Source organism: Dermacentor andersoni, chromosome 1, assembly GCF_023375885.2.
Source record: "Dermacentor andersoni chromosome 1, qqDerAnde1_hic_scaffold, whole genome shotgun sequence".
In the NCBI taxonomy this organism is placed as follows: Eukaryota; Metazoa; Arthropoda; class Arachnida; order Ixodida; family Ixodidae; genus Dermacentor; species Dermacentor andersoni.
In genome coordinates, this window is record NC_092814.1 from 183,572,569 (window position 1) to 183,599,350 (window position 26,782).

General features: G+C 43.9%; 1 protein-coding gene across 1 annotated transcript; it reads left to right on the top strand.

The window, feature by feature from the left end:
- Positions 1 to 25,332, top strand: LOC126547261 (uncharacterized). The gene is made up of 10 exons (XM_050195222.3): positions 1 to 161; positions 294 to 390; positions 10,220 to 10,501; positions 11,824 to 11,865; positions 12,633 to 12,722; positions 15,852 to 15,884; positions 17,087 to 17,192; positions 20,717 to 20,941; positions 24,956 to 25,074; positions 25,193 to 25,332. Exons 1-10 carry the CDS (start codon positions 108 to 110, stop codon positions 25,315 to 25,317), a joined length of 1,173 nt encoding a protein of 390 aa, XP_050051179.1. The 5' UTR covers positions 1 to 107; the 3' UTR covers positions 25,318 to 25,332.
- Positions 25,333 to 26,782: the final 1,450 nt, after the last annotated feature.

Consider the following 26,782-nt stretch of genomic DNA (forward strand, 5'->3'; position numbering starts at 1 on the left):
TGGGAGGCAATTTCTTTTTGTCCCCACGTGCTGTTCGCGTCGGTGGTTGCAGCGCTTGACGTCCTGGTATTCGATTCTGTCGGGACGGTTTTCGTGAAGTTTGGACCATGCCTCCCAAGAAGACGGCGGCCAAGGCACAGCCTACGCCGACGAAGGCCAGTGTAAGTTGAAACGTTTGCCGAATACATATATTTTTTTTAATATAAGGGCTTTGCGTCGGTACACGTGTGTCGGCCAGCGCGCCGGGATTGCCGGCACACAATTTTTCTTATGCACCTGTTCTTTCCTCACAGGGTAAAAAAGCCGTGAAGAAGGTGGTTCCCGTCGAAGAAGTGGAGGAAGAGGACGACAAAATGGAGGACGATGAAGAGGCAGAAGACGCAGATGCCGGTGAGCGAGACGTAACGTGGCGGTTACTTTGCGCGATCGCCGGCGGCCGTGGCGGCACCAAGCTCTTGGCGTGGCTTCTAGGACTACTTTTGTCGTGAAGTGAACGTTGCTGTTTCTTGGCCATTTTTGCCGTTCCTTAGCGTCTGATGTGTTGCAGGCAAATTTCAGAAGCTGCGTATTTTTATGCGCCTACTAAATATGTTTGATTTGTTTCATATTCTTAATTTACATTTGCCGATCGTCACTGGCGCGAAATGGCGCCCTAGGGGTAGCAAGTGCGCCGACGGCTTTCGCGTCTTGTCTCATCTCCGCTGGTCTATTGTTTTCGGAGTGCTATTTGCTTTTTTACAGTTACTATTTTGCCGATCGTAAATTTGTCGATCAGATGAGACTTGGCCTCGTGGTCTTTGTGGCGTAATCCCGGTGCATGTGCGGTAGGCAGAGGCAAGCCTTTGCGCGCGTCACGCGAACTCTATTCGTAGGCACAATGGAGCCGCGGATCGCAGAGATGCGTGAATGCGTTTTTCTCTGCAGATTGGGAGTTAGAACGTAATATTGACGCACCTGGCGAACACGTGCGAAGGAAACGCACTGGCGTTGTGTATCGTATCAAAAAGGCGGCAGCCGCGTTCGGTAGCCGGTGTGAACTCGATGGCCAATGCAAATACCATTTCACGAGTTGTGGCCGCATCTCCGGCAATGCTACGGCCTACCGCGCGCAACTTTTCTTTGTTACTAGAGCCACGCACACGTGGCTGTTAAGTCGACCAAATAGTCTGCTGTAGGGTTACAGAATGTAAACTATTAACGATGTATGTTGATATAAACCGGCATGCTTAGCTAGCTAGCGCACTTTTTTTTTTTGCTTTGTGGTTTCTTGCATCCATCTTGTGTCGTTCTGTGTTTGTGGTCGAAAGAAGCGTGGCGTCATTCATTTTTCTTGTGCCGATGCTTGGACGGCGCTTTGATTGATTTTATTTTTATGCCTGGGTTAGTCCGTTGAGCGCCGCATGTGTTGTACCTTTAGAGAAGCCAGGCATAGCTCTTATTGGCGCTTCCACTTAGTTGAAACTTTCGAGAGCATTTTCAGCACGCAGCTCTGAAAATGCTCTCCTACTGCGAAGGCTAGTACTTATCAGATTTTTTAGAACTATTTTAGATAGGAGTGCTAGCAAAACGTGTTACTTGTACTATAAGCTTTTTGTTTTGTCTTGATGGCGGTTGTACATGAATTCTAGGAGTAAATTTGCATGAAGAATGGCCGTTAATTTCGTTGCGTATGGACATGTATCTCGCGAAAAAGCTTGAACTCAACCATCTCCTCAGCAAATTGAACAATGAGGCGAGTAATTTTCATTTTTGAAACGGTGCAAATGGTCTAAAGATACGAAAAAAAAAATGTACACATTGCAGGCGCTGAGAAAGAAAATGAATCATGTCAAATACGTGATTTGCCCACCACTATCCGTAATAAGTGATCGTACACGTGTCGCAGGATTTGTAAGCCAGTAAAGACAAATGTTTGCATCTACTGTGAAATCTCGAGTCTAAAGCAAGGCGCGCTTGTGCACTGATGCTTTTGCTAATCTGGCACAGTCCCAGTGCAGTCTAAGTCGTTAACAAATGGTTCTTTTGGGAAGAACCATGAACGCAACGTCTGTCTTAATGGTTGGTTCTTTTTGTGCGGCGATTAACTGAACTTTTGGTCGTAGCGTTGCGGCTACCACTTTTCTGGAGAATGTAGCTGTTAGAGCGAAGCACAGCTCGCGCATATTGGTACGTGTTGTTGCTGCACAAATGTTCGATCAAATTGTGCGTGTTGTGCGATCGCGTATGCCGCTTCTGCGTAAACATGGATAGCGATTCGACTTTTGGTTGGAGATGTGTGCATGTGAGGGCGTAGTTGCTGACGCGGGTGTAACGCCGGTGTCTCAGGAGGTAGTCACGTGGGCGGCGTTCGCAGGAGTGCGCGGATCGGTAGGGGGAGAGGGCCGCTCACGCCTGCGTGGTGAAAAGACTGCGTCGCTTGAGGAGCGAGGAGTATTGTTTGCGCGGCAGATTTGAAGTGCAGGCTTCACTATTCGCAGGCAGTCTCTCCCTATGCGATCTCAGAATTCTCATGCTTGCCTGTAACAAGACCGGTTTATCTGCGAGATGTCTCGCAGGTACAATTAATCGTTCGTCATAGGTGGTTTTAATAAGCGCATGGTCTTTCACTGGGGCAGATGTGATGTTGCCCAAGCTAAATATGCTCGTAGCATTTGGCTGCAAATCGTGCCCCGGCAGAGGTAGCCTGCGGAAAAATGTAAAATCTGCCATTCGATGTTCTTTATTTCATGGTCTCATAATTTGCACTGTTCCTGGGCTAATCGTCTGCAGAGTACAAAGGCTTGCATTTATGTCCGTGGCAGCTGCTATGAGTAACATTAGGGTAACAGGCCAATCTAATCAAATGATCTCTATCTAGCATTGTTTGTAGCTGTGAATTTGATGTCAATGAGGTATCTGATGAAATGTGAAGCGGAAAATATTCCTTTGTCTAGGAGCTTCTGTGCTTTTTGGCTGTGTTCCCTGAAATTAAGGTATTGGTGTTGAAATAACTTCTTGTTCAAGAATGTAGAGTAACTTGATTGGTGCTCCACTGCCATGTTAAGCTTAGGTCAATAATGATTAGCAATTAAAATTTCTTCCGACACTGACCAGTGGCAACATTCTCAGAAATATATTACCTGCTGTTTTATAGTGCCCTTCGTTGAGCATCAACCAGTGTGACATTGTTGCATAGGGCTGAACACAATGTACATGCAATTGTATTATGAAATGAACCATGCCCCGTTCTAAGCACACATTGTTCATTAGTGTTTTGCATTCCTGTTGCAAGGAGCACATGAGCTCATGCAAAGCACATCATGCGCTTTGATTTTGAATTTACCATGGCATCATCCGCACAGATGCTTTAATAGTTTGTGAACTGTAGCATAATCATAGTTTCAAAAGGTGAAATGTCGGCAAACTTCCTGTCAGATTCTCATTCAGCAAGTTGCATCTGATGGGGTGAAATGATGAGAACCCTAATGAGCTACAGGCTATAATTAGGAAGAGGTCAGGCATTTATAACTGCTGCATTGCAAAATACCGGATGTGAGCTGGTTTTACTTTCTGCAACTCAAGTAATTTGTTTTTGTCTCATCAGTTACAAAACTGGTATAGTACATTTAGCATTGTGTTAGCCATTTGTAGCACATCTACAGTTTTGAGTTGGCAAATTTGAGCCTTATTTGTGCTGCATGGCTGACCAAAATGGTTTCTGCTGAGTGTATAGTGTTGCTATGTTTCATCTCTGTAAGTACATTCAAGTCCTTCTTAATAGTTACACTCTAGCGTCCTCTAATATTTTTACTAGTCGTGAAAATTATCCCTCATGCTATGGGACTGCTTCATTCCTTGCCAGCCGTAACTATGCAGTTGTGCCACCAGTCATTAGGGGGCACTCGGCAAGCAGCGTAGCAGCTGGGTGTTGTGTTGGCATGGTGCTATCAAGACACTAGACACTACTTTTTATCTTGTGTGGGAAATTTGAATGGTCATTGCAAAGCAAGAGTAGAAGGTCGGTGCTTTGCATATAACCTAAGCCATGCCAGTTTGTGCGCAGTTTGAGATCTTGGCGAAACTACACTAAGCACTCCCTTGTGCGCATAGTGTGCAGTAACGACCATGCTCCGCAGCACTTATTCTGTTTAACTATTCAACCTTTGAGAACAACTTTAAGCCTTATGAATGTTCTGGTGAACATTGTTCTAGACTGTGCTTCAGAGCTGTATTAATATTGTGAAATATGAGAGATAGTGCGACTGTACTCTATCTGAGGTAGTTCACAGCACTGTGGAAGCTGCAGGACTCTTTAGCCAATAGGAAGGCCGAATGGCCCTCGAAATGTAATCTGTGCCGCTTTGTCTGCCCAGCGGCTGCTACCTTCACAGTATATGACGTGCATGCACAAAGAACGTAACATGTCATGTAATCGCTGTAACATACTGCGTACCAAGCAAAAATAAAATTCTAATCTGACGATTAAACAGACAGTTACTCTGAACTTTATCCACTGCATAAGGATATTGCCTGTGTACACCTTGCACCATTGTCAGCGCTGCGAATGACTTGTTAAATAGAGTATAGTGACAAGCACATAGTCATTTTGTAGAACCCAGGTAGAGATGCCTTTGGTGCACATGCCGTGCCGACAGCAGCTAAAGTGCTGTAATTTGTGACCATCTGTAAACCTACAGCGACGCAGAGATAGTGCTGTGCAGTTGCTTTCAGCAGAGTTTAGCTGTGATGCCACAAAGCATTCGAAAATAAACTTGTAAAGTAAAATTTGTCTGAAATATTTAGGTGCTGTTCAGCAGAGCACTTTAGGACAAGGATTCTTTCACACAGACAAAAGCGTCTTATCACTCCTGTGCTCTGGAAGCTATGAATTCACCGTAAAGCTTTGCTCATGTATTTGTTCTACGAAAGTTTTGGTGAGACCAAAATGTGAAATAGCTCTAAAAGGTGTCTGCCAAACAATGTGGGCAAGTTAGAATCAGCTACAATTGCCCCGATTGTAGCCGATTGTAAGTCATGATTTATTGGCCTCTTCTTTGAAAGAGGGCAGTGACCAATACTCCAATCCAGCGTTTTGTCTACTGCTCCTTAATCTTTTTTTTCTTAAACCTCTGTCTGTCTTGTATAATTGCCTATGCCTGTAACGGATCCAGTCTTGTCGATCTCTTCCCTGCTTTATTTCCACCAATACTCCAAACGTCTCGCTTATCTCAACTGCTGACTGGTTAATGCTTCCATCTGCTTTAAACCCCAGTGCTTGTGGAAGGTGGGGTGGACTTTACCAAAGGGTCTCGCTTGGTGAACACCTTCACATTTTGCTAGAACAAGCTGATTTGTCACTGGACCTGTTGCGAACAATTGCTATGGCATGTTTTGGAGCGCAGCTCTTAGATGTCCGTTCCTGCGGTGGGAATCCGCGTAATCTAGTGGGCGACCAAAGGATGGAAGAGCGAATGCGGAGGGCAGTGGGGGATGAGACTCGGAGAAAAGGGGAGGGGGAGGGTATGGCAAAAGCGCGAGAAGAAAAGCATAGTGCGGCGATGATTGCTAGGAGATGGCACCAGAGTAGCGCGCGTAGTCTAGGATTTCCATCTGTGGCAGCTGCTGTGAACGGTGCCCATGCGTTGCCTCTCGCGATCTCCACATTAGCGAGGCAGTCGCCCCACACGTCGCTTTGTTTGCAACGTGCCTGTACAAGACAGATAGTCCGGGCCAGTCAATATATTGCGAAATAAAAACGCATATAGAGCTGCGCTCTTAATTTCGCACTAAGGAGTCGTAATTGTCGGTGATTTTTGACCTTGGACAACCATCTAGGGCCTCAAATACTGCATTTAGTCGATTGTAAGGTGAAGGTACCAGTTAGAGGGACCAAGAAAATATCGCCTTGTGTAGCTTCATGGCATTGAAGCACGCGCTGCCATAAAGCCGCACTGTAAGGCCAAAGTTGTGTTGCTGTGAAGCCACTCTATGCTGCGAAATTCACGTATATGGCGGGCGGGGGGGGGGGGCTTTAAGGCTAAAGATTCTGGGGAAAAAGCTCTGCTTATATTTCATTAAATATGGTAGCAAGGCACTGCCTTTGTATTTTATAGATTTTTAAAATTTGTCTCTTGTTACTGTCTTGTTCCAACCCATTGCATACAAAATACTGTCCATTTCTCACTTCCTTTTTGATGACTCCTGCTGGTAGGTTTACACTTCATTTACCTCGTACTTGGTTGCCAACTTTCTTGATCCCTCATTAGCCACAAGTTTATTTTTATTCATAATACTGAGTCCACTTTCTGAAATTGTGTTTTACCGTGCATCTCAGATTTCAAAAGGCCAAACTGATGTCACCCTGCACTGCCTCATTCGTGATTCTATCATGGGCCCCCAAAGCCAACCAGCCTCCCAACTTCCAACCCAGACAAGACTCCTAGTTTTAGGCTCAGAGTAGCATTTACAAATGTCAGCACTGGCACTATTGCCTTTTTGCCTGCAGTGGGGTCTCTAGCGGCAGCTTCTATGCCTATGGCAAATGTGGCCTGAAGTTTCGTGCCAAAAAAAAAAAAGGTAGTATAGGGCTGATGTTCCTGTACTGGTCGGCATGATCTTTTTGCATTTGAAATGCTGATGCACAATAACTGGACAGACTACTGGTGTCCATAACTGAAAAAAGCGTTGGCAATGTCTTTGACAGGCAGTATTTAAGCAGTGCTGAAACCTTTTGTCCCATTTCTATTGCTTTTTGGATAGTTGTCAATCTAGTATATACTGCATGCAATTTCAACTACCCTGCAGCACAATAATTACATTAACTTCTATATATATATATATATATATATATATATATATACGTACATATACATACACTGGGTGTTTATTTAGCTGCGCCCAATTTTTTTTAAAGATTGCCTATAGCAGATAGCACAATTCTAACCCTTGATCTATATTACACAATGAGGCAGCCATTACTTCTATGAAAAATCAAGACAGTCAATTGAATAACTAATGTAATTATGCTAAAACTTATTAATTACTTTATGCCATATATTTCAATCTACGAATTATAGCTGCCGAGTTCCCATGGCACATCCGTTTCGAATGAATTCTCTGGCCGCACTATATTAGTTTTCAAAGTGTCTGTTTCAAAGTGTCGAACTGGTGCTGACCAGAGAATTCGGTCCCAAGTGGATACGCCATGCAAACTTGGCGGCTATAATTAGATTGAAATGTGTGGTGTAAAGTGATTAATTAGGAAGTTAATTCGCATAATTACATTAACTTTAAAGTTAATATTTCGATTTCTCATAGTAGTGGCCACCTCATCGAGTAATTTAGATCAAAGGTTAGAATTGTGCTTGCTGCCATAGGCAATCTTTACAAATTTTGGTGCAGCTAAAGAACATACACCCTGTGTGTGTAATATATATAGAAATATAATGTGTGTGTGTGTTTGCAGTCACACCTTGTTATAAGGAAGCAGGATATAATGGAACTAATGGATATATTGAAGCAATTGTGGCACTTCCTTCAACAGTGTTATAAGGTTTTGATATATATATATGTATAGCAGGACAGTCTCAATACTTCTTTAAATGGAAATCTCCACGAATAAATCACATTTTAGTGTTTTCTGGCCCTGACCCTAGTAGTGTCGAATTTCAAGGTTATTTCTGCATGTAGAATGGTCAGTGGCAATAGAAGTGGAATGGGAGCCATGATTTTAAAGCTGTGTTAGCTCTGCAGTCAGAGTATGTCACAGTGCTGCCATTTACCTTCTGTCCATCAATTCTTGATAGCAATGTGCAGGGTAGTAAAAAATAGTTTTATGCCTACACCTACCAACTCCCCAATCTTTTTGTGAAGTGTATCACGCTTGGCTTTCACTAAGACTATGAATGAAGGCTATAACCAAGAATTGTAGAAAATGAATTTTGTACACATGAACATTTCTATCATTGGTCCCCGAACCTTCTGTTGTACCAGACAGGCACTTGCTTTGAGCAATTCTATACATATGTTTCTGAAGCAGGCAAAATCTGCAACAAAAATGTTGCTGAGAAAGGTCGATGCATTGAATGCTATCTCTCCCCCCACAGTGTTGTGTTCATGGGATTTCTACGGCTTTTACAATTCACTGCTATTTATGAATGAATTTCATTTTCACCTGTTATCTTAGGCCTGTTTCTTCTTACCACAACTCAGGGATTCAATGACACTAAGAAAGCAAGCAGTAGATGCTTATAACTAGACTGGATGTTTGGGCTCTATAAATTGTGGTTTTAGGCATATATAGGCAACACTTAGTGTCACTTAGGTATGTATTGGTTCAATTAAACACTTACGCTGTGCACCTGAGGATAAAGTATGATTCTCTAATGAACACATCCCACTAAACCCCTTTTTTGTGAAATTCGGTATATCCTCAATAAAACTGAATGAGGCAAGTTCTGTAGGTTAAAAAAATTATCTGAAATGCAGTTAAATTAGCGCCACAGGAACAGTTGTGAAAGCAGTGACAGAAGCACCATTCCAAAATTTTCTGGTTTCATATTGTGCTTTTTGTACTGAGTATTAAGGAGAAAAGGAACACTCCCAAGACCCACCGGAGTTAGCAGCACATAGGTGTGCTTTGGAACGTTTGATGATCCAATGCCCTCTGAAATTCCAGAACAATTCTTTCAGTACCAAAAACCTGCGATTTTTATCCGAGACAGATTGAAGCTTTAAACTATCAGCAACAGGTCCATTGGGGATAGTGGCGAACCTTTTCTAAAGGTGCAAGGTGCACCCTACACTTGTGGTCAGAGTTGACCCCAAGCATTCAAGTATATATATAAAGTCCAGACCACACGTACGCTTGCGGACGCGCGCAAGCTCGCGTTCACGCGCCCACGCATGCGCAGATGGTGCGACATGCCTCGTACGCGTCGAAACGCGGCGTGATCTCGGGGAACAGCTCCTCCCTGTTATCGCGCGCTTGGGTTGCCTCACGTCAGCGCGCCTGGCTACGCAGCTACGGCGCGGAACGTTCAACTCTCCGTGAAGCAGATTTATATCATGCACAAAAGTGGTTCTTCTTTCCTTTATGCGCTGATCTAGCAGCTATAAAAATATAACAATTACGTTTATAGATATCGAAGCATTTTGAAACACTGTCGATATCAAAGTACGAAGCGGCGCCTGCCAAGGCGTCTGTGAGTGGGCCCAGTGAGCGCGCGCTGTCGCATGTCTTTGTGGATGCAAACCGCCATTCCTCGCGAGGCGCGGAAGGCGCGCGGACGCGAGCTTACGTGTTGTCTGGGCATAAGATTGCAAAAAACAAGTGACCGTACGAGTAGGCCAAGTTAGCTTCAAGTGTATAGTCACATGGAGCAGTTCGAGCTGCCCTGACAGGAATGGGCTAGTCTGCTGCAAAGCTGTTAAAGCACCCTTTTAACTGCGAAGTGTTTGCGGTAATAATTGGCTGCCTTGAGCCAAGTTCCCGAGCAAGTTAAAACATTATAAACCAGGCGTGGTTGGAGCAAAACACAGAAAAAGGCATTGTTAGACAATGAAAATCTAATAGAGGCACTATCATCGAAATGGGCATTTATGATAAAGGTGCCACTAAGATGTTTCTAGACTATTAGTTTGTGCATATATCATAGATAGGTATGGTAAGGATGTATTGAAAAATGGGCATTTCACCTAAAGTCTTGGTTACTAATAATAACATTGCATTGTTTCAGGTGCGGTACTAGCAAGGTAAAAAGAAAGTAGAGAAAAGCTGCAGTATGCTACATATGCTAGCTTGGGCTCCACAATATGTTACCTGGTCACTGAGCCCGATGATTTCAGGTTGTTGCTGCTATTTTGCTGAAAGCCCAATGTGCTTGGGAATGAGCATAACATTTCTTTTGTGCGCTTTGTGTAACCTGATGTGCTCAATGAATAGCACCTTGTTGCATGCTCTGCAGGACTTGCTTGTGTCAGTGCAGTTAGACTTGTGAAGCTGGTGGTTTGGTCTGATGCGTTCACACATTGCTGTAAATGGTCTGTACAGGAACTGGCATGTTGCGTGTAGCGGTCCTATTGCTTAAAGAATTTATTTATAGAAGCGAGATTACTAGATATTTACAAGTTATTTACGTTCACCTTCAGTAATGGTTGACATTGAGACTTGCACAACAGCAGTGTTATTTTTGAGAGCGAGATTAGTGGCATTGGCTATAGGCAACTTTTTTTTTTTCAGGCATGGATGACGCTGGAAATGAGGAGGAAGAGGAGGTCGCTGCCAATGAGGAAGAGGAGGAGGAGGAAGAGGAGGAGGAGGAAGCAGCCCCTGCTCCAGCTAAGTCCAAAGCCAAGAACGGCCTCCAGGTCAAGGCTAATGCAGCCCAGGAAGAGGAGGACGAAGACGATGAGGTTGAAGAAGTAGATGCTGAGGAGGAGGAGGAAGAACAAGAGGAGGATGAGCAGGAAGAAGACGAACAGGAAGAGCAGGAAGAGGATGAGGAGGAAGGTGAAGGTGAAGGTAAGCTCCTCCACAGCATCTATAGAAGTGTTGCCTGCTGCTGTTTACGTATGCCCATCGTAGCGTTGCCTGCTATGTTCAAGAGGCAGGGCAGTGAAAAATATTAGGATATGCAAGTTAACTGTTTTACCAATTAGAGCAGCCTGACATGCTTGCAACATTTTTGAATAATGGTAGTGCTGCATTGTGTGGTTGGAAGTGTGGCTTGCAGTTGTCAGCGTCTGGCTGTGTAATGTTAAGTGATGGTACTGCACTGGTGCATACATGGCAACTCATTAGTACTTTGTGCCACAATGGAGAATTTTTTTTTCTTTATTTGAGAAGATTGTAGAAGTGAGGGTGGGGTAGCTCATTGAGTCTCGAATAAAGGTTAAACATAGCCAACAGAGAATAAAGGTTACACATAGCCATGAATGAAACCTTGAACTGGCCTGGTAAATGAAGTAGCTAAAATGGACATAAACTCAGAGCTGTAGTCTGTATGCCTAAGTGCTACCCACCAGTGGGTGAAACGGCGCAGGATTTCCAGAAACGAGGCAGTTTTGATCTTAGACCTTTATTTGGCAGGTGGGCACCTGTCGATCATGTGGGGTACAGGCTGCTTAAGTAGCCTTATCTTTGAAGTTTGTTTGTCAGTGTGCACAGCTGCATGTAGTGGCATGAATAACTGGGTACAGTGTCATACATGCACAAATAAGCGGTATGGTACAAATGTGCACGGTGGAGGAGCAATCTAAAGGAGGCAGCATTGAGGTGTAATTTTGTTCTTTGTATGCAACAGCATAAATACCAAAGTAGACATTTCACTTGCCAACATATGGTGCAGGTATCTGAACTTGGAATGCATGTTGCACCCTAGATTTTTCCTTTTATTCTTCCTAGCAGAGTGCCGTGTCCACAACTATTTTAAGAAACGCTAAATTCCTCTTTATCAAGAACACACCTCAGTCCTTCAAGGCAAGGCACTACAATTGTGTGTAAAGTAAGTTGACATGCAGGTGGCCCTGTACCTGTTGCAGGGTTTAAAAATCTGCAAAGAGATAATTTAAAATAAATTTCCTAAAGGGGCATCTCATTTTGGGTTTTTGTTTTCTGCCTTCTTTTTTGAGCACAAGCTTGACAATAAATAACTTGTCACATTTGTGCTGCCAAAACAATGCTATGCTTTTTGAGCACTAGTTGCCGAATTTCTCTTGCTATTTGCTCTGACAGTACCAGTTGAACCATATGAATGTGCCAGATATAGTGGCTATACCATAGTTGTATATGAATGGGGTTGGCTCTTTTCTTTATCTCTTACTAATTAGCAAGTTTTTCTTTAGGTGACACTCCAAAAAAGCAGGCCAAGAAGACTGCTGCTAAAGGTGATTATTGATCTTATAGTTTCTTAGATTATGTAGTGTGTGGGTAGAGCTCCTGGCTTTTCGTTCATGACAGGAGATTTTCTGCATTCAGTGAAGCTAGAAATGCTTAGGCATCACTTAGACTGAACAAAATAATTTGTTATAGGAAGCCTATGTACCTGCAGTCAACTTGAATGGGCCAATTGCTGTTTGTGATTGAAGAGTTCTAGTCATACTTACAGTGTGTAATGATTAGTGATCTAACAAATGTATGTGTAATACAGTTGTAACTTTTCATAACTTTCATGTGAAAATAAATTTTTAGGCATGTCCTTTTTAGTAAATCCAGATTCATCTCCTACATTACAAAGTGTTAACTATACAGAAAGTGTGGAGAGTAACTTTGTGACCACCCTCCAGATTGAAGGTCTATGATAAACGTATGCTCTTTATTACTTCAGCTTGCTCTAGTCTAACAATTTTTATGATTACGTGCATTGTGGAATGCAATTTCTAGTGCTGACTAATGGTGCAGGGTTTTAAAGGTGTGCATTGATAGGCCAAGCTGATATCGAAGTGTATAGAGTTCTGTGCTTGTCTTATGGATAAAAGTGTAGGAGAGTTGCATACTCAAGATTTGCTCTATGGCCTTGTCAGTCAGTAAACTGATGTTTTTTCTGTGCATCTAAGAAGCCCATAGAGTATTTATTGCAATTTGTAGCACACTTGTTGCCGGCGTTTGCCTTTTTCTCGTATGACGTGACTGGTAATATGTGCTCTCTCTACAGACAAGAAGGCTGCAAAAAGTGGCAAACGGAAGGCAGCCGATGACGAGCACAGTGCTGGAGGCAGCGACGCCAAGAAACTGAAGCTAGAAGGTGCAGTTACAAGTCTTTTAAAGCTTGCTGATTCGTAGCTTCAGGCACTTGTCCCAAGTTTTTCTTCAAGTATTCATGAAGAATGGCGTTTCTTAGTAAACCCAGTTGTAAAACTGATGCCATTTGCTCGCTTGTGGCTTATGTAGCTTTCAGGGCTCATATAAGGGCATTTTACTGTATTGCTGTGTACTATATAGAGAGTTTTAGCTGTGCCACATTACTGTATGGAGTGCGGTGTACGGTACGGTATTACTGTTCCATACGAACCTACCGTAATGACCGAAGACGTTTTAACTGCGTGTGGCTCAATGCGAACGGTAATGTGTTGATGATAGTGGCTAACATTCAGGCCTTGCAGAATAAAGAATTACGTGCTGAGTGCGAAATATTCATTTTGACAAATAATAAACCGCTTTAGCTCGTCCACATGCACATGTTGTTCTTTATGGAAGGGCCGGGTTATGGCAAATGTGGATGCCAGTCAGAAAGCTGGTAGGCGCTCTGTCCCGTTTCTTTTCTCGTTACTGTGTGTTCGCGCCTAGTACCTAAGATGATCTTGTTAACACTTTGTCATATTTGTCATACAAGAGGTGAAACTTTTTGTTTGTTAGGTGTTCTTGTCTCTGCATTATATATATATATATATACAGTGCAGTCCACTTATAACGATACCACATATAACGATATATCGGTTATAACGATGGGTCGACATGACAGTGTCATTTTATGCATTAGGTCTATGGGGAAAAAAACCATTTATAACGATAGGTTATTCACCGCATATCGGATATAACGATCAAAATTTTGCAGTCTGGACGGCGTTTTCCGTGCCAAATAATCGTAACGTTTGCGTTGCTTAGTTCCCTGAAACGAACGATGTCGAGACGAGGCGATGTTTACCTCCGTAAGTTCGTATCTGCCGCCATTACCGCGCAGCGCGTCTCGCCCCGCCCGCGCACGAGTAGGCGCAGCCAACGTTGGCGCCGCGCGCCACAAGATGGCGCCAGCTGCTTCATGCGCGTCGGCCACAGTCGCTCCGAAAGAGAGAGAAAGAAAAAAAGAAGCGACAAGCAAAGCGGCGCGGTAGCGCCCATCCCGCGTCTCTCTTGCGATAGCAGGCTGACGCCACCGAAGCAGCGTGCAACCAACGGTTCAACTCAGTTCGAGGATGGCGCCGACAAAGCGCAAAGCTGTGTCGCTTGACACGAAGATGGATATTTTGCAGGACTCTCGATGCGGCTTCAAGGTGAGCGCCCTCGTGAAGAAGTAGGAGCTCGTCCAGTTAACGATATCAACCATCTTGAAAACCGGGAGCACCGCGATTGTGAAGGCAGGAGCTATCGGCGGCCATTCCGATCAGCGGAAAAGGGGTTAGAGACCCTTTGAACGCCGATGTTGAAGAGGCGCTTTACCAGTGGTTCATCACCAATTGCTTCAAGAAGGCGGGCTTTGTGCGTAAGGACGAACTTCTCCAACCTGCTGAGACCGACCCGGTGGAAGTCGCTGACATAACCGAGCTCTGGGAGCTCGTTCCTACTGGTGACACAGGTGTGTGTCGAAGGAGGAGTTTTTGACTGCAGACAGTGCTGCCTCGTTCTGCGATGAGGTCACCGACGAGGCGATCGCCGAAGATGTGCTGTCTCGACAGACGCGAAGTTGTGCGACGGTGGCGACGGCATCAGCGACAGTGACAACGAGATCGACAGTGGCTCCTTGACCCCGATGTCCACGCAAAGTGCACTATCGTCGATCGACTCCTTAATTGATTTTATGCATGCTAAAGGATTGCCGCCAGTGTTCGCGCAGCAGCTGGAATCTATGCACACCGCGGTTGTGAAGCTGAAGCTGCCGCAAAAGCAAGTGCAGATTTCGGACTATTTCGGCGCGCCTAATCCTTGAGACGGTCATTGGCGCTAGAAATAAAGTTTGTTTTTCACGGCCTACTGTCTACAACATCTATTCTTTAGAGCAAGTAGCGAATTCGAGTTCAGAGCTGCAAAGGTAAAGAGCGCAAACGCGTTTATTTATTTATTTTTTTTTTTTTGATAACTGCAGTCCAGATATAGCGATCATCGGTTATAACGATCATATTTTTCGTCTTTCTCGATATCGTTATAAGTGGACTGCACTGTATATATATATATATATATATATATATATATATATATATATATATATAGTCATATCATAAGAAGCCAACAAACGCTGACACCAAGGACAACATAGGGGAAATTACTTGTGCTTAATAAATAAAATAAACAATAAATTAATGGAAACCAAAGTGGATGAAAAAACGACTTTCTGCAGGTGGGGAACGACGACCCCACAATTAACCCCCTTCCTGCTCGTTAATATTTATCTTTGTTTAAAAATGTCCTTACAGGCCTCGTATGAGGCATTGGGTTAGGGGCATTACAGAAGAATTAAGAGTATATCGGACACACACACACATGCACACACACATATATATATATATATATATATATATATATATATATATATATATATATATATATATGCACACGCACATATACAAGGACTCCTAAATTTCGCTGCTGCTGACACTTCACACCAGCAGATAAGTAAAATATAGTTGCTGCAATAAAAACTCTCTAGATGGTGCCACCAACCTGAAGGTTTTTCCAATGTTTTTTGTTTTGTTTTAGTTGATATTAGATGTTTTTAAAATCGTTTTTCTCATTCGACCCGAGTATATTTCTCGCCTGTTACGAAGGGTACGGCCACAAGTTCAGCTCAGGTTTATGCTCCTGGTTAGAAGGGCTGGCATACTTGGTGTCATTTTGTTGCAAAAGGTATTAGCTCGTGCCTTGGTCTTACCATGGTGAAAAACGCATGCGAGACGCAGACATGCACGGCATCGACTCTGGCTGACACCAGCTTTTTGCTATGTTTTGCGATGGTATGGCTTGGCTCGCAAAACACAATGCGAGCTGAGCTTTACAGACTCATCTAGTATGCCATACGGAAAGTCTTTCCATATGGTAAAGTGCACAGTCCCCGGCCAGCACAGTATTACTTCTCTTGTGTATCCAATCTTAGCTTCAGACATTCAGCTTGCTTAAAAAAGGTTTGCTTCTTTTTAATTCCTTGTATTTCTCATATTTACAGACTATGTTCCAGAGTCTTGCATCGACAGCCAAGGTGAGTACATTTGGCAGTCCTAGGTCTACTAATTCGTATGGCCTGTTTTCACCAATTTGTGAACATAGAAACTAAAGTAGAGGTTGAGTGTAGTTGTACTCTGCATTAATGTAATCACTTAGGAAAGTGAAAGCACTTGATTTTGTGATAGTTTTGTTTGCGCATTGAGACAGCAAAGATTAGGAATGCAATGCCAAACCATAGTACACTGAAACAAATTTATTCATTCTCAAGTCTATCCAGAACTGCATAATGACTGGAAAAAGGTTGCCCCAAAGTGTTTGTTAGCAGTGGCATGGAGTGGCATTCTAGCTCTCTTACTTTTTACGATCTCTCAGCTTTTGCATGACTGCGACGAATGTGTCGGTGTCTATGAGCAACAGTCTATGAGCTGCAGCATTCCTCTGATGTTATGCACATAGTTTTTGCATGAAGCTAGGAATGCTGTCGCCTGTAGATGCTGCCATGTCTGGCGGCATGTGAAATCTTGCAAGTGAATGTATCCCCGAAAGTAATCTGCCGAGAATACGACCCATGAACTGCCCCTTCAAGCAAATCTTCGTCTGGCAGTGTTGAAACCACACGAGATTGGTGATGGATGCTTTGTCCCAGTGAAAACAATTTGTCCATAGGACATTTGAATCGTGGGTCAATGTCCATGCGCCATTCAATAGGACATCTGCTGGTCATGCAGTGTGCTTGGTGGAAAGCCTAGGAGAATGAGTATGCTGCCCTTCCGCACATGTACCTGAAGGCGTAACCTGTGCACGCACTGCATCTGTTCTTTGCATGAGTGCTCTTCCCATTGCACCTGTTGCACTGCGTGTGCTGCGACCTTAATTGATATTATGGCAGAATTCAAGACCTGGGCACATGTCCATGAAATGTGTGCAGCATGTCCTTATAATGTCCCTGGCGCACATGCAATGGATGTCTGCAGGACACTGTAAGTGCAGCCGAACAGTCATGTGAGGAACATCCGCAGGACGTATTTGCCACATCCCTAGGATATCCACGTCCTGGCAGTAGATGTCCGTAGGATATCCATAGGACATCATTGTTGTCGCTGGGGTGTTGCCGAAACCAGTGTGCTTGAAGCCGGGACCATATCCTCGGATAAGTGCTCATGTGTGATGGTGCAAATAAAGATTTCGTTTTAAAATGAGATTTTTTTTCTCCATTTTGCATTACTTTGTTAACAGAAAAAAGAGACAGCTGTAGCCTCGTCATCACCATGGCACGGGGAGCTCGGCCAGGTGACATCACAGAACTGTCGGGCGACATCATCAACCTCGTCATTAAGGGAGAGTAAGTTGGCTTGGGGTTTCTTCCCTAAAGTAGATGTGGCTTCTTGATGACTACGTGTGTGCTACCCTGCAGAAGCACGAACACAATGGTTGGGGTAAATTGTGCTAAAAATTAAAAAAAATTGTGTGAACATGATGTGGCCAGAATGCATTGTAATGGGTATAAGCTAGATGCTTAAAGTAACTCGTATTATATGACTAAAGCGGTGTGCACCTGCGGGACAAAGGGCAGATGCATGCAGGTGTTTATAGTAAGAAATTGCCCCTAGTGCTATGCAAGTTCTGTTAGGACTGCAATGGTCTTATTGGAGGGCCAGATGGTTGCAGCTGTGTTTGCAAGCAAGGATATTTCCATGTTGCTGTAGCTGATGCAGCTGTTCGTTTCCTAGTTTCATGCCATGGCCGAATGCATTCCTTGTAGCACTAAGTTGTGCAAAGAGCTCTGTTTACTGCATGGGGCAGCGAAAGTTAACGTCCAAGCAAAAAGCTCCAACCTGAATATGCCTAACTCTGTCTTAAGGGGGGACGCGGGGATCAGATCGCGAAAATCGCAAAAAAGATCGATTTTTGGCAACGACGCGTTTCGGTATCTGCAATGCCTAATCTACATTGTATCAAAATGGTTTGGCTGAAAACGCGCTAAAAGTGCCCGCAAAAAATTAATTTATCGGTGCGTAGGGCGAGAAAACAGCTTTAAATCGCGTAAAATCGCCGCAGTTCGCGGAGCCCTAACTCGTCTTTCCCGCCACCGAACGCCGCCATCTTGGTATCGTTCGAAAGCTCGAAGTTTCGCCATTCCGTTTCTGAATTCTTCGGTCGTCGCCATTTTGCAACAAACACACAAGCACAAAAGAAGCGCTGGTCTGCTAGAGGCGGTCACACGGGCCCTGCGATGAAAGCAGGCCTCCGATTGGTTGCCGTACTGAAAGGCGTCTCGCCATTGGTTGCTGCTGCAGCAGCGGGCAAGCTGGCAACCACAGCGGACCGCAGTTGTCTGCTTTGAAAACCACGCCGGCGTCGTTCTTCGTTTGACACTCGCAGAATTCGGATTTATGAAAGCTCCCAGGTCAGTGATGGATCGTCGCTCATTCGAAAAGAACTTTTAAATGAAGCATGCCTTCGGAAAACGGAAGCGCAAGCCTCCTACGGCAAGAAAAAGGCGGCGGCCAGCGGGGGAAGCGGAGAACCCGACTGAACACGCGAATAACGTGCCGCGTTATCTTGCACCGTGCGATTCCAGCAGCGATACCGACAATCGCCCTGTGACATCGACACTGATAACCAAGCCACCGGAAGACGTGCCACCGGAGGCTCTCGCACCTGTGCGTACGGCCGCGCGAGTCTGCAACCGAGATTGCGTTGTTGGAGGCGACGCGGGTCGAAGGTCTCCATCGCCGGCAGAGACGGTGTGCGTTTCCGATGCATCGTGCGACAGGGACACGCAGCCTGCGAGTAAGCTTCAACCGTCGACGAGCTACATACTGTATGGTGACTCAAGGCTCACCAGACGAATCGTCGCACGATTCAGACGCGCCTCGAGCCGCGTTTTGTGTCAGCGGTGACTGCAGAAGTGCAGGCATGCAGTGTTCGCGACTCCCTTCGCGCAGTGTCCGCGACTGAGCGGAAGCAGCAATGCCAAAAACAAATTTCGGCCTCTTGTGACTGAATTCATTATTATGCCTGTTTCCGCGATGAACTCTTTGATCGCTAAAACTCTGTGCCCAAGATGCCAACAGCGTTCTGTGGGTGTGCAGTGCGATACCAGGCTCGGTCTGGCAGTGAAAATGGTGGTCATGCACTACTCCAGACGGCGCAAGAAAAGGATAAAGAACGCCTGAAGAAGGCATCCAAAGCTCACCAAACAATGAGGCAAAGGTGTAAGAAGATGCCTGACAGCAATGATTCAAAATATTACAGCCCCGGTGCTTTTTAATAAATTTGCAGTGCTTTTAAAACTTTGCAGCCAGTTTTCTCAATTGCATTTTTTTGTCAATCACCTCGCTCGTGGAAAGCGTAGCACAACAATGGCTGGACCGATTTTGGCCCAGTTTGTTTTGCTGTGATCCACAAGCTGTGCTGCACTTAAAGACAGTCCTGAAATGTTTCTTTATCTTTCCATTATTTAATTATTTCACAATTACTACATGGCTCCATGCAGTGAAGCACAGTCATGTGCATGTTATGTTGAGCAAAAAATTATTAGTGCACTAAAAAAAATAGAACACTGTCTTGATGTAGATTAGACATCTGGGCAAACATGCAAAGTATTCCCAGCTCCCTATCATGTTTCGTTACTGTGCCAGGCTTTCCACAAGCAAGGAACTTATAAATTCTTATAAAACAAAAACTAATTAAGATATCCTAATGAAATTTTAGATTTGTCTCTTTATGGCAATGTGCAGTGTGTGTGCCAAATTTCAGCCCTTTCTGTCAAAAAAACAAAAAAGTTAATTCTGATCCCCTCCTCCCCCCTTAAGGGCTCTGCGAGGCCTGGGTCTCGGACAGAAAAATTGCGGGAAAACACTTTTTTGAAAACATCATTTGTTGAAAGCATTATTTTTTGGATTCTACTGTGTCTGATGCATTATCCCAAAAATTATCCTGCATCTTGGACCAATATTTTGGTTGTAATAGCCGTTTATATCATGTCAGCAAGCTGTATTTTTTACTGATAAACGCGCAAAAAAAGGGCCTTTTTCCGTGACACGCAGTCGCCGTTCGAAGTTCTTATCGCAGCAGTCCGTCTTGTTTGAAAGGTTATATGAATATTATATCAATAGCAGTGTCCCCCTGAAAAGGACTGTTGTCGCGTTGTTAGTGTGGAGAGAAAGCGAATGTCCTCGGCAGCTTTTCAAGCAGCTGCAAAGCGGAGGCAGCGAGGAAATCCCCATCCATATTATTCCCCTAGGGCCTTCTGAGCCATTGACTATGACAATTTCATGCATGCAGGATAATAAAATGCTTTTTTCACATGGTGGCTAGTTTTTTCCACTCACGCTCAAGGAGTGTCCGAAATTTCGGCAGTTGTTATACATTATGGTCTATGGGGAGAATGGCGGTGCTGCGAAGCAGACCGAATAATCGAGCATGTCTGAATTTTTGGAGTCTGAAAAATCAGTCGCTGACTGTACTGAAATATGAGAAGTGAGTGTTAAATACCAGTGGGATATTTTTGCAAGCTTATAGGCAAAGGCTAAACTGTGTTTTGAGTATGGTTCTGGAAAAAAATTTTTTTAAGCGGATACTATACCTAAAATATTTCGAACTGTTTGTTTTTTGCAAATGCTTTGTAAAAGCCTTCACAAAGCACTTTTGCTGAAATAGCTAGTGCACACTAGCAGTGTTTATTTCATTGGTGCTATTCAGAGTGTTGCCATTGTTCCATGCATAATAGTGTTTCATGTGTTGTGCACCTGTGTGAAGTTGGTCAATTACGTTCCATTTGCTGGTGTTGTATGGATATCGAGGTCTGTGAAATGGTCCTCGGGGAAAATTTCTCACTCTGTGTGTATGGGGTATCTGCAGGAAAGCCTTTGCACGCTATGTGGATGCCGAAGCAGCAGCAGCCAACCTGAAGCTGCTGGAGAAGGAAGTTGGGAACGGCAAAGTGACACGGGTTGAGAAGTGCACATCGCATGAGACAGAGACACAAGACAACCTGCTGGATGTGTTCCGAGTGCCTTTTGAGTGCACTGTGAGTCGGCTCAAGGAACTCTTTCCTGGTGCCAAGGTCTATGTGCTCAATGATGGGTGAGTTTCTGCCATTTTAACATTCTTTGATGGGGCACAAGCCAACAAATGTAATTTATGCTGATATCGAATCTGAAATTAGTTCAGTTATCTGTTATTGCTTTTGATTTACAACAGGCGGCATTCTCCACTTGTCTCCCAAATAATTAAAATCAAATTACCCATGGTTCTTCGGTCATAATGTTCACAAAATCCTATTTTGTGCTTTAAAGTTGGTGTATATTTTCCTGCGCAGTACACGTAAGAAAAACTTGTGCATATTGCCTTACAAATGGCTTTTATAGAAGGCGAACTTAAAGGGACAGTAAAGGCAAATATTAAGTCAAACTATAGGGATAGATTAGAGAATCTCCAAGGTGCCAATATTATCGCGGACAGAGCCTTAATAATCGTCAAATTGAGGTAAATGCAGGACATGATTAGCACGATGGCACTCCTCAGTTAAGAGGAAGCTTTAGCTCGGGTGCTCCTATCTAAATACATGTAAAAGGGGAATTCGTTTTTCTCGGCAACCACTGCACCAAATTTGACGAGGTTTGTTGCATTTAAAAGACAAACTTAAAATCTAGTGACTGTTGGTTTCGAATTTTTGAGTTAGGTCGTGAATTTTTTACTAAAAATTGCCAAAAATCGAAAATTTTCAAAAACGAAACTATCAAGTTTACAACTCTAACTCAACCACTAAACATGATAATACAATTCTGTGAATTGCATCTAATAGCACATCTAAAGCGGACAAAATTGATGTGTTACGCATGAATATAAAAAATATTTAATCATAGGGAAATACAACTTTTGCAAAACCGTTGTAAGCGATGTAACAAATTCACGTAAGATGTAAAATGACATATTGAATTTGTCCGCTTTCAATGATCTCATGGATGCCGTTTACAGAACCGCGATATCAATTCTTGATGCAGAGCTATGAATTTGTAAACTTCGTGCTTCCATTTTTTTCAAACGGTCAAATATTTGAAAATCGATTTAAGAAAATTCAAGCCCTAAATCGAAATTCCGCTTCCAACAGTCACTAGAATTTGACTTTCTCTTTCAAATGCAACAAATTTAATCAAAATTGGTCCAGGGGTTATCTCATAAAAACGTTTTTGCGTTTTACATGCATTTGAATAGGCCGCGTCGGAGTTGGGCCCGAGCTAAAGCTTCCTCTTAAATTCTGTCACTAGTGCTGAACCACTCGTTGCGAAAAACATCCTTGAATTACTAGACTAAATGAAAGGGCTACTTGTCCAGTTCTACTTCATTTTTTAAAAAACTCATTAAAATTACCCTTGACAAAGACGCGGGCGGTCAAAATGTTTGTTTCGCGTTTCAGTAGTTTTGTTATCGCATAGTGCTGCGCTGGTTTTGCTGCCTCGCAAAACTCTCACAAACTGCAAGGAGCAGAGAATTCAACTTCCATGTGATGTCGCATGATGCTCGAACAGTCTACGCCATTTGACCAAGAAGTAGCTGCAGCGACAAATCCACCGCTCTGTCTTGGCTTAGTACCGCCGTCTGTCAGGCGCTGTTCTACTCACCGATGGCAGTAAAAGGGTGGTGATGGCGTATGCAACGTCACCACTCCCCTGGTTAGGTGGCGGGAGATTTGAATTTCAAAAAGGTATTCAGACCCTTCAGGTGCAATATTCTCGTAAACTAAGTCTTTTCTTGGCAAGAAACAAGCGTTGCGAGGTTTCTGGAATGGTATTAAACAGTCCACATCGACTTAGTATTTGCCTTTAGTGTTCGTTCAGATTTTACAGGATGCAGAAAATAACGGACAGCTTTCTTGCACTCCTCACTGCTTCAGAACTTCAAAAACAATCCACCTTCAATAATTGTGGAATGGCGAAGATATTACCAACAGCAACTGCCAAAAAAAAAAAGAACTGAATAAATAAAGATAGCCGCAAATTTTGTTGTTAGTCATAGCAAAAAGCCTCAGAGCACCTAAAACCTGCCGGGAGAGTAGCCCTTTGCCAGTGAGGTCACATTCTTACGTTTCTATGCAATGCCTGACCTTTCTTTCTTTTTTTTTAAAGCAGTATCATGCAGCTTGTTGGCAGTTGTCAAACTCCTTGCAACCTTATCAGCAGCCTGCAATCGCATGCGCGTGCCATCTCGATCTAACATTGGTCATGCTTTGTCAAGATTGGCAACAGTCACTTCCGTGTGTTGCCTGATCTGTATTTTTTGCCCTCCTTAGTCTTCTGCACTCATTAAAAGTTCGAAACTTTATTGCCTTTGCACCTGTCAGATCGCACAACTATGTGAAATAGCTTTGCCACTGCAAAGAAATAGTCAACACACAGCCCCTTATCTTCTTGTGCAAATAATGTCCTCACCTTTTGGCAGCAGATATGGCCCAGCAACTAAAGAAACTTCATATAATGCACGACATGTGCGCCTGTGATTCAAATATGCACCAAGTGATGGGAGTGCGCAGCTCCTATTGTCCAGTGCCTATTTTATGCCTATTTCAACAATTTGGAATCGCCATCTATGTCGTTCCACCGTGGGAGAAGCCACTTCAGCGTTCCTCTGTAATGTGTGCTGCCTGAGTCAGCGAGAATGCTGCACTACGCACTGCTGGCAAGTGCTGGTCGGTGGTTACCATACTCTCATCAGATCATGAGTCAGCGGAACTTCATTTACACATTGCGGATTGCTGATAACTGTTTGCAGTGACATTCTGCCTTTTAAACATAGCATTTCTTTGCACTGAAGGGACATAAATAACTTAGTTTTACAGCTTTTGTGGGGCTGATGCGTAGTCGTAATGCAGAGACCATGATGTCTGAGACCTAAGCAGAATACAGTCGACTTGTTAAAACGGACCCCAATAATCCGACAAAAACGTCCATTTTATCCGAAGTCGGTAATATCTGAAACTTTCCTCGCATTCTCCAACTTGTGAGCGAGTGACGATGTCCAAAGTAAAAAATAAACAATAAAAGTCGCAGTCTCACCCAACAGGTGAAGCATCGATTGCAATAGCAAATTAAGCAATGTAAGTGCTGCAGCAGCAGCGAGTGATGACCTTCGTGCTCTCTCGCTTCAACGTGAACGAAACGTTGCAAGCACAGCTCATCCGAAGCTACCAGCACTGAGCGCGCTTTGTCCACATTGCAGATAGCTCTCAAGATACCATGGCTGTAGCGTAAGCAGCAGCCGCAGGAGTAGAAGTATAACGCCCTCCTTCCTTCCTTGCGTGTGCAATATTGAGCCGCGATCGTAAGCTGACCCTCGCAAGTTAGTTGCCAGGCTGTTGACAATGCAGAAGTACGTTTTTTATACCCAATTTTGAAAATTGCCGCTAATTTCGTCCCCTGTAGCTGATGGTCTGTTCTAGCAAGGTCTGTTAAAAGCCAACTTCGTTACATTAGTAAAATAGGTAGAACAAACAGGCTGAAATGTGGTCAGTTATATCTGAAAGTGTTGTACGCGGGTCCGTTGTAATGAACGTAGACTGTATTGGCATGCCGCAGTAGTTTCAGATGTTAATGCATCAGGCCAACTAGAACACTTTGCTATCTTGTGCAGAATACGGTCATGCATTTTACTCCCACTGGGAGTAAAATCAAAATGGTGGCTGTGCTTGCAGTTTCAAAAATAACAGGTGATCGGAACCGGGTGTCGTTTTGAAAGAGCTATATGCGACATTGCATTTCATTCTTTAAGCGGAAGTTTACAACAGAAGTTTGTGGCTAGATGCAGGAATGCACTACGAGCAAAAAAACCAAAAATCAAGTATTCAGACCAAAGTGCTGCCGAATTGTAACTGCTGACGCCAGCTTAATTGCTGTTAACTTTTGAGGGTTTTTAAGGGGGTTCATTATATCAGTACTTTGTTTATATAAACTCACTTTTCTCTGAACTAATGAGTTGGTTTTAAAGAGGTTCGACTGTGTTTCATTTTGCGAAGTGTTAAGTTTCAATCCCAACCGAGACCTCGGTTCTTGCCAGTATCTTCCAAAATTTAACCAGTCTTTTTTTTTTTTTTTTTTCATTTAGGTTTGCACGGTTGCATTTTGACTCCTCTGAAGACCTGCTAAATGCAGTGCAGAACCCTGCATGCCATACCATTGATGGCAGCAGCATCCGTTTCAGCCTTGTTAAAAAGTTTGGACAAGGTATGTCCCCTCTATTTTGACGTAGATGTGCCATGTTAGTTCTTAGACCCAGGGTATAGCATACATCATCATCGTAGAACTTGTTAAATCTGATTGACTTGCACCTTATGCTTTACAGGTGGGGGCTTTAGGGGTGGAAACCAGTCCCGAGGTGGCAACTCCCGGGGAGGACGGGGGTGGCAATTCCTTTGGCCGTGGACGAGGCGGTGGAGGCGGCGGCGGAGGCGGCGGCTGGGGCAATAACAGCTGGGGTGGCGGCGGTGGCCGTGGGGGCTGGGGCAGCAGTGGCGGCAGTTGGGGTCGTGGCGGGGGTGGGGGCCGTGGAGGGGGCAAGTTCGGCGGAGGCCGAGGAGATTTTGGTGGCCGTGGTGGACGAGGGGGCGGCGGACGCTTCGGAGGCCGTGGTGGCGGCGGCCGGGGCCGGGGAGGCCGTGGGGGAGGACGTTTTGGGGGGGTGAGTGATAGTTGGCTGGAGTGCCTGCCTGCCTTCTAATTTCTTTTTCTTCTGACAGTGCTAGTCATTGCGTGTGTGCATCATGTGTGTGCATGGCGCGTTTGGTGTGAGTGACAGTGTAGAAATTTGCACGTCACTGCAACATGATATACTCTATTGCAAAAAAAAATATGCAGCTATCAGTAGTGGCAAGTTTAGTCCTTGCATTTTTGCAATAGGGTGCACATTTATAACAGTATGGCACCAATTATTTGGTAAGTCAAGGTCCTGTATTTGCAGCAAGGCAACAGCTGTGCAAATTGCACCATTTTGAAACAATAAGCTCGCTCATTTGGGCTATTTGATTACATTGACAATCATTGTTTATAGTTTCTGCATGATTTCTTTGTTAAACTGCTCCAAATTTGGAATTGTGTGCTTCAAAATGTAGTTGCCTCGTAACCTGCGCTAAATGCTAATTCAGCTGTTGCACCCCTGATTATATTGATGTCACTGCAAAAAGAGCAGCTGCAGTTGAATGAAATGGGAGAAGCAATTTATAATGGTTTCTCATATACAATGCAGGGGCTGCTTTAGGAGTACATAGATGGTGCCAGTTTCATTATGCTGTAGTGGTCAGCATAAACAAACTAGTTTGCAGTCTTAAAAGTAATTTACCTATCTTTGATGCAAACGTTTTCCTCTTTATTTTAACTATGCCATATTGCTCTTTTTACTCTCATTGTAGGAGTATTGAGGTGTGCAGAGGAAATTTCATTTACGAAAGCTGGTCTAAATGTGGCCTAATGCTTGTTTGATTGATGAAACCTAAATGTATATTTTGGCTTGGATCAGTTCTCCCAGCACCTTTAATGCAGTACACTGTCTTACGTTGCTTGTCAGATATCCGTGCCATTGCTAATAGTGTCACTGAGATTTTTGGCTGCAGCATCTGCATGCTGCTAATGTTCCAGGGCAATTTAAATGATCGAAATATTTCATGCCACTATGGGCTGACAGCAACATGCCAAGTTGAACTTGGCCTGCTTGAAGTACTTGCTCTGCCAGTGCACGTTAGGTGGTGTGCAAGCAATTCAACAACCAATAAGCTATAAAAGTGCATGCCTGCACTCATTACTAGGTTGTTTGTTTTTTTGTCGGCATTGTGCAATGGTTTTCCTTCTCTGGACTGATTTAGTTGGGCAGACTTGGGGCATGTTTTGATGTTAGTGCATGTGCTTCAGTCTTCAATGTTTTTACTGCTATTGTATTGTG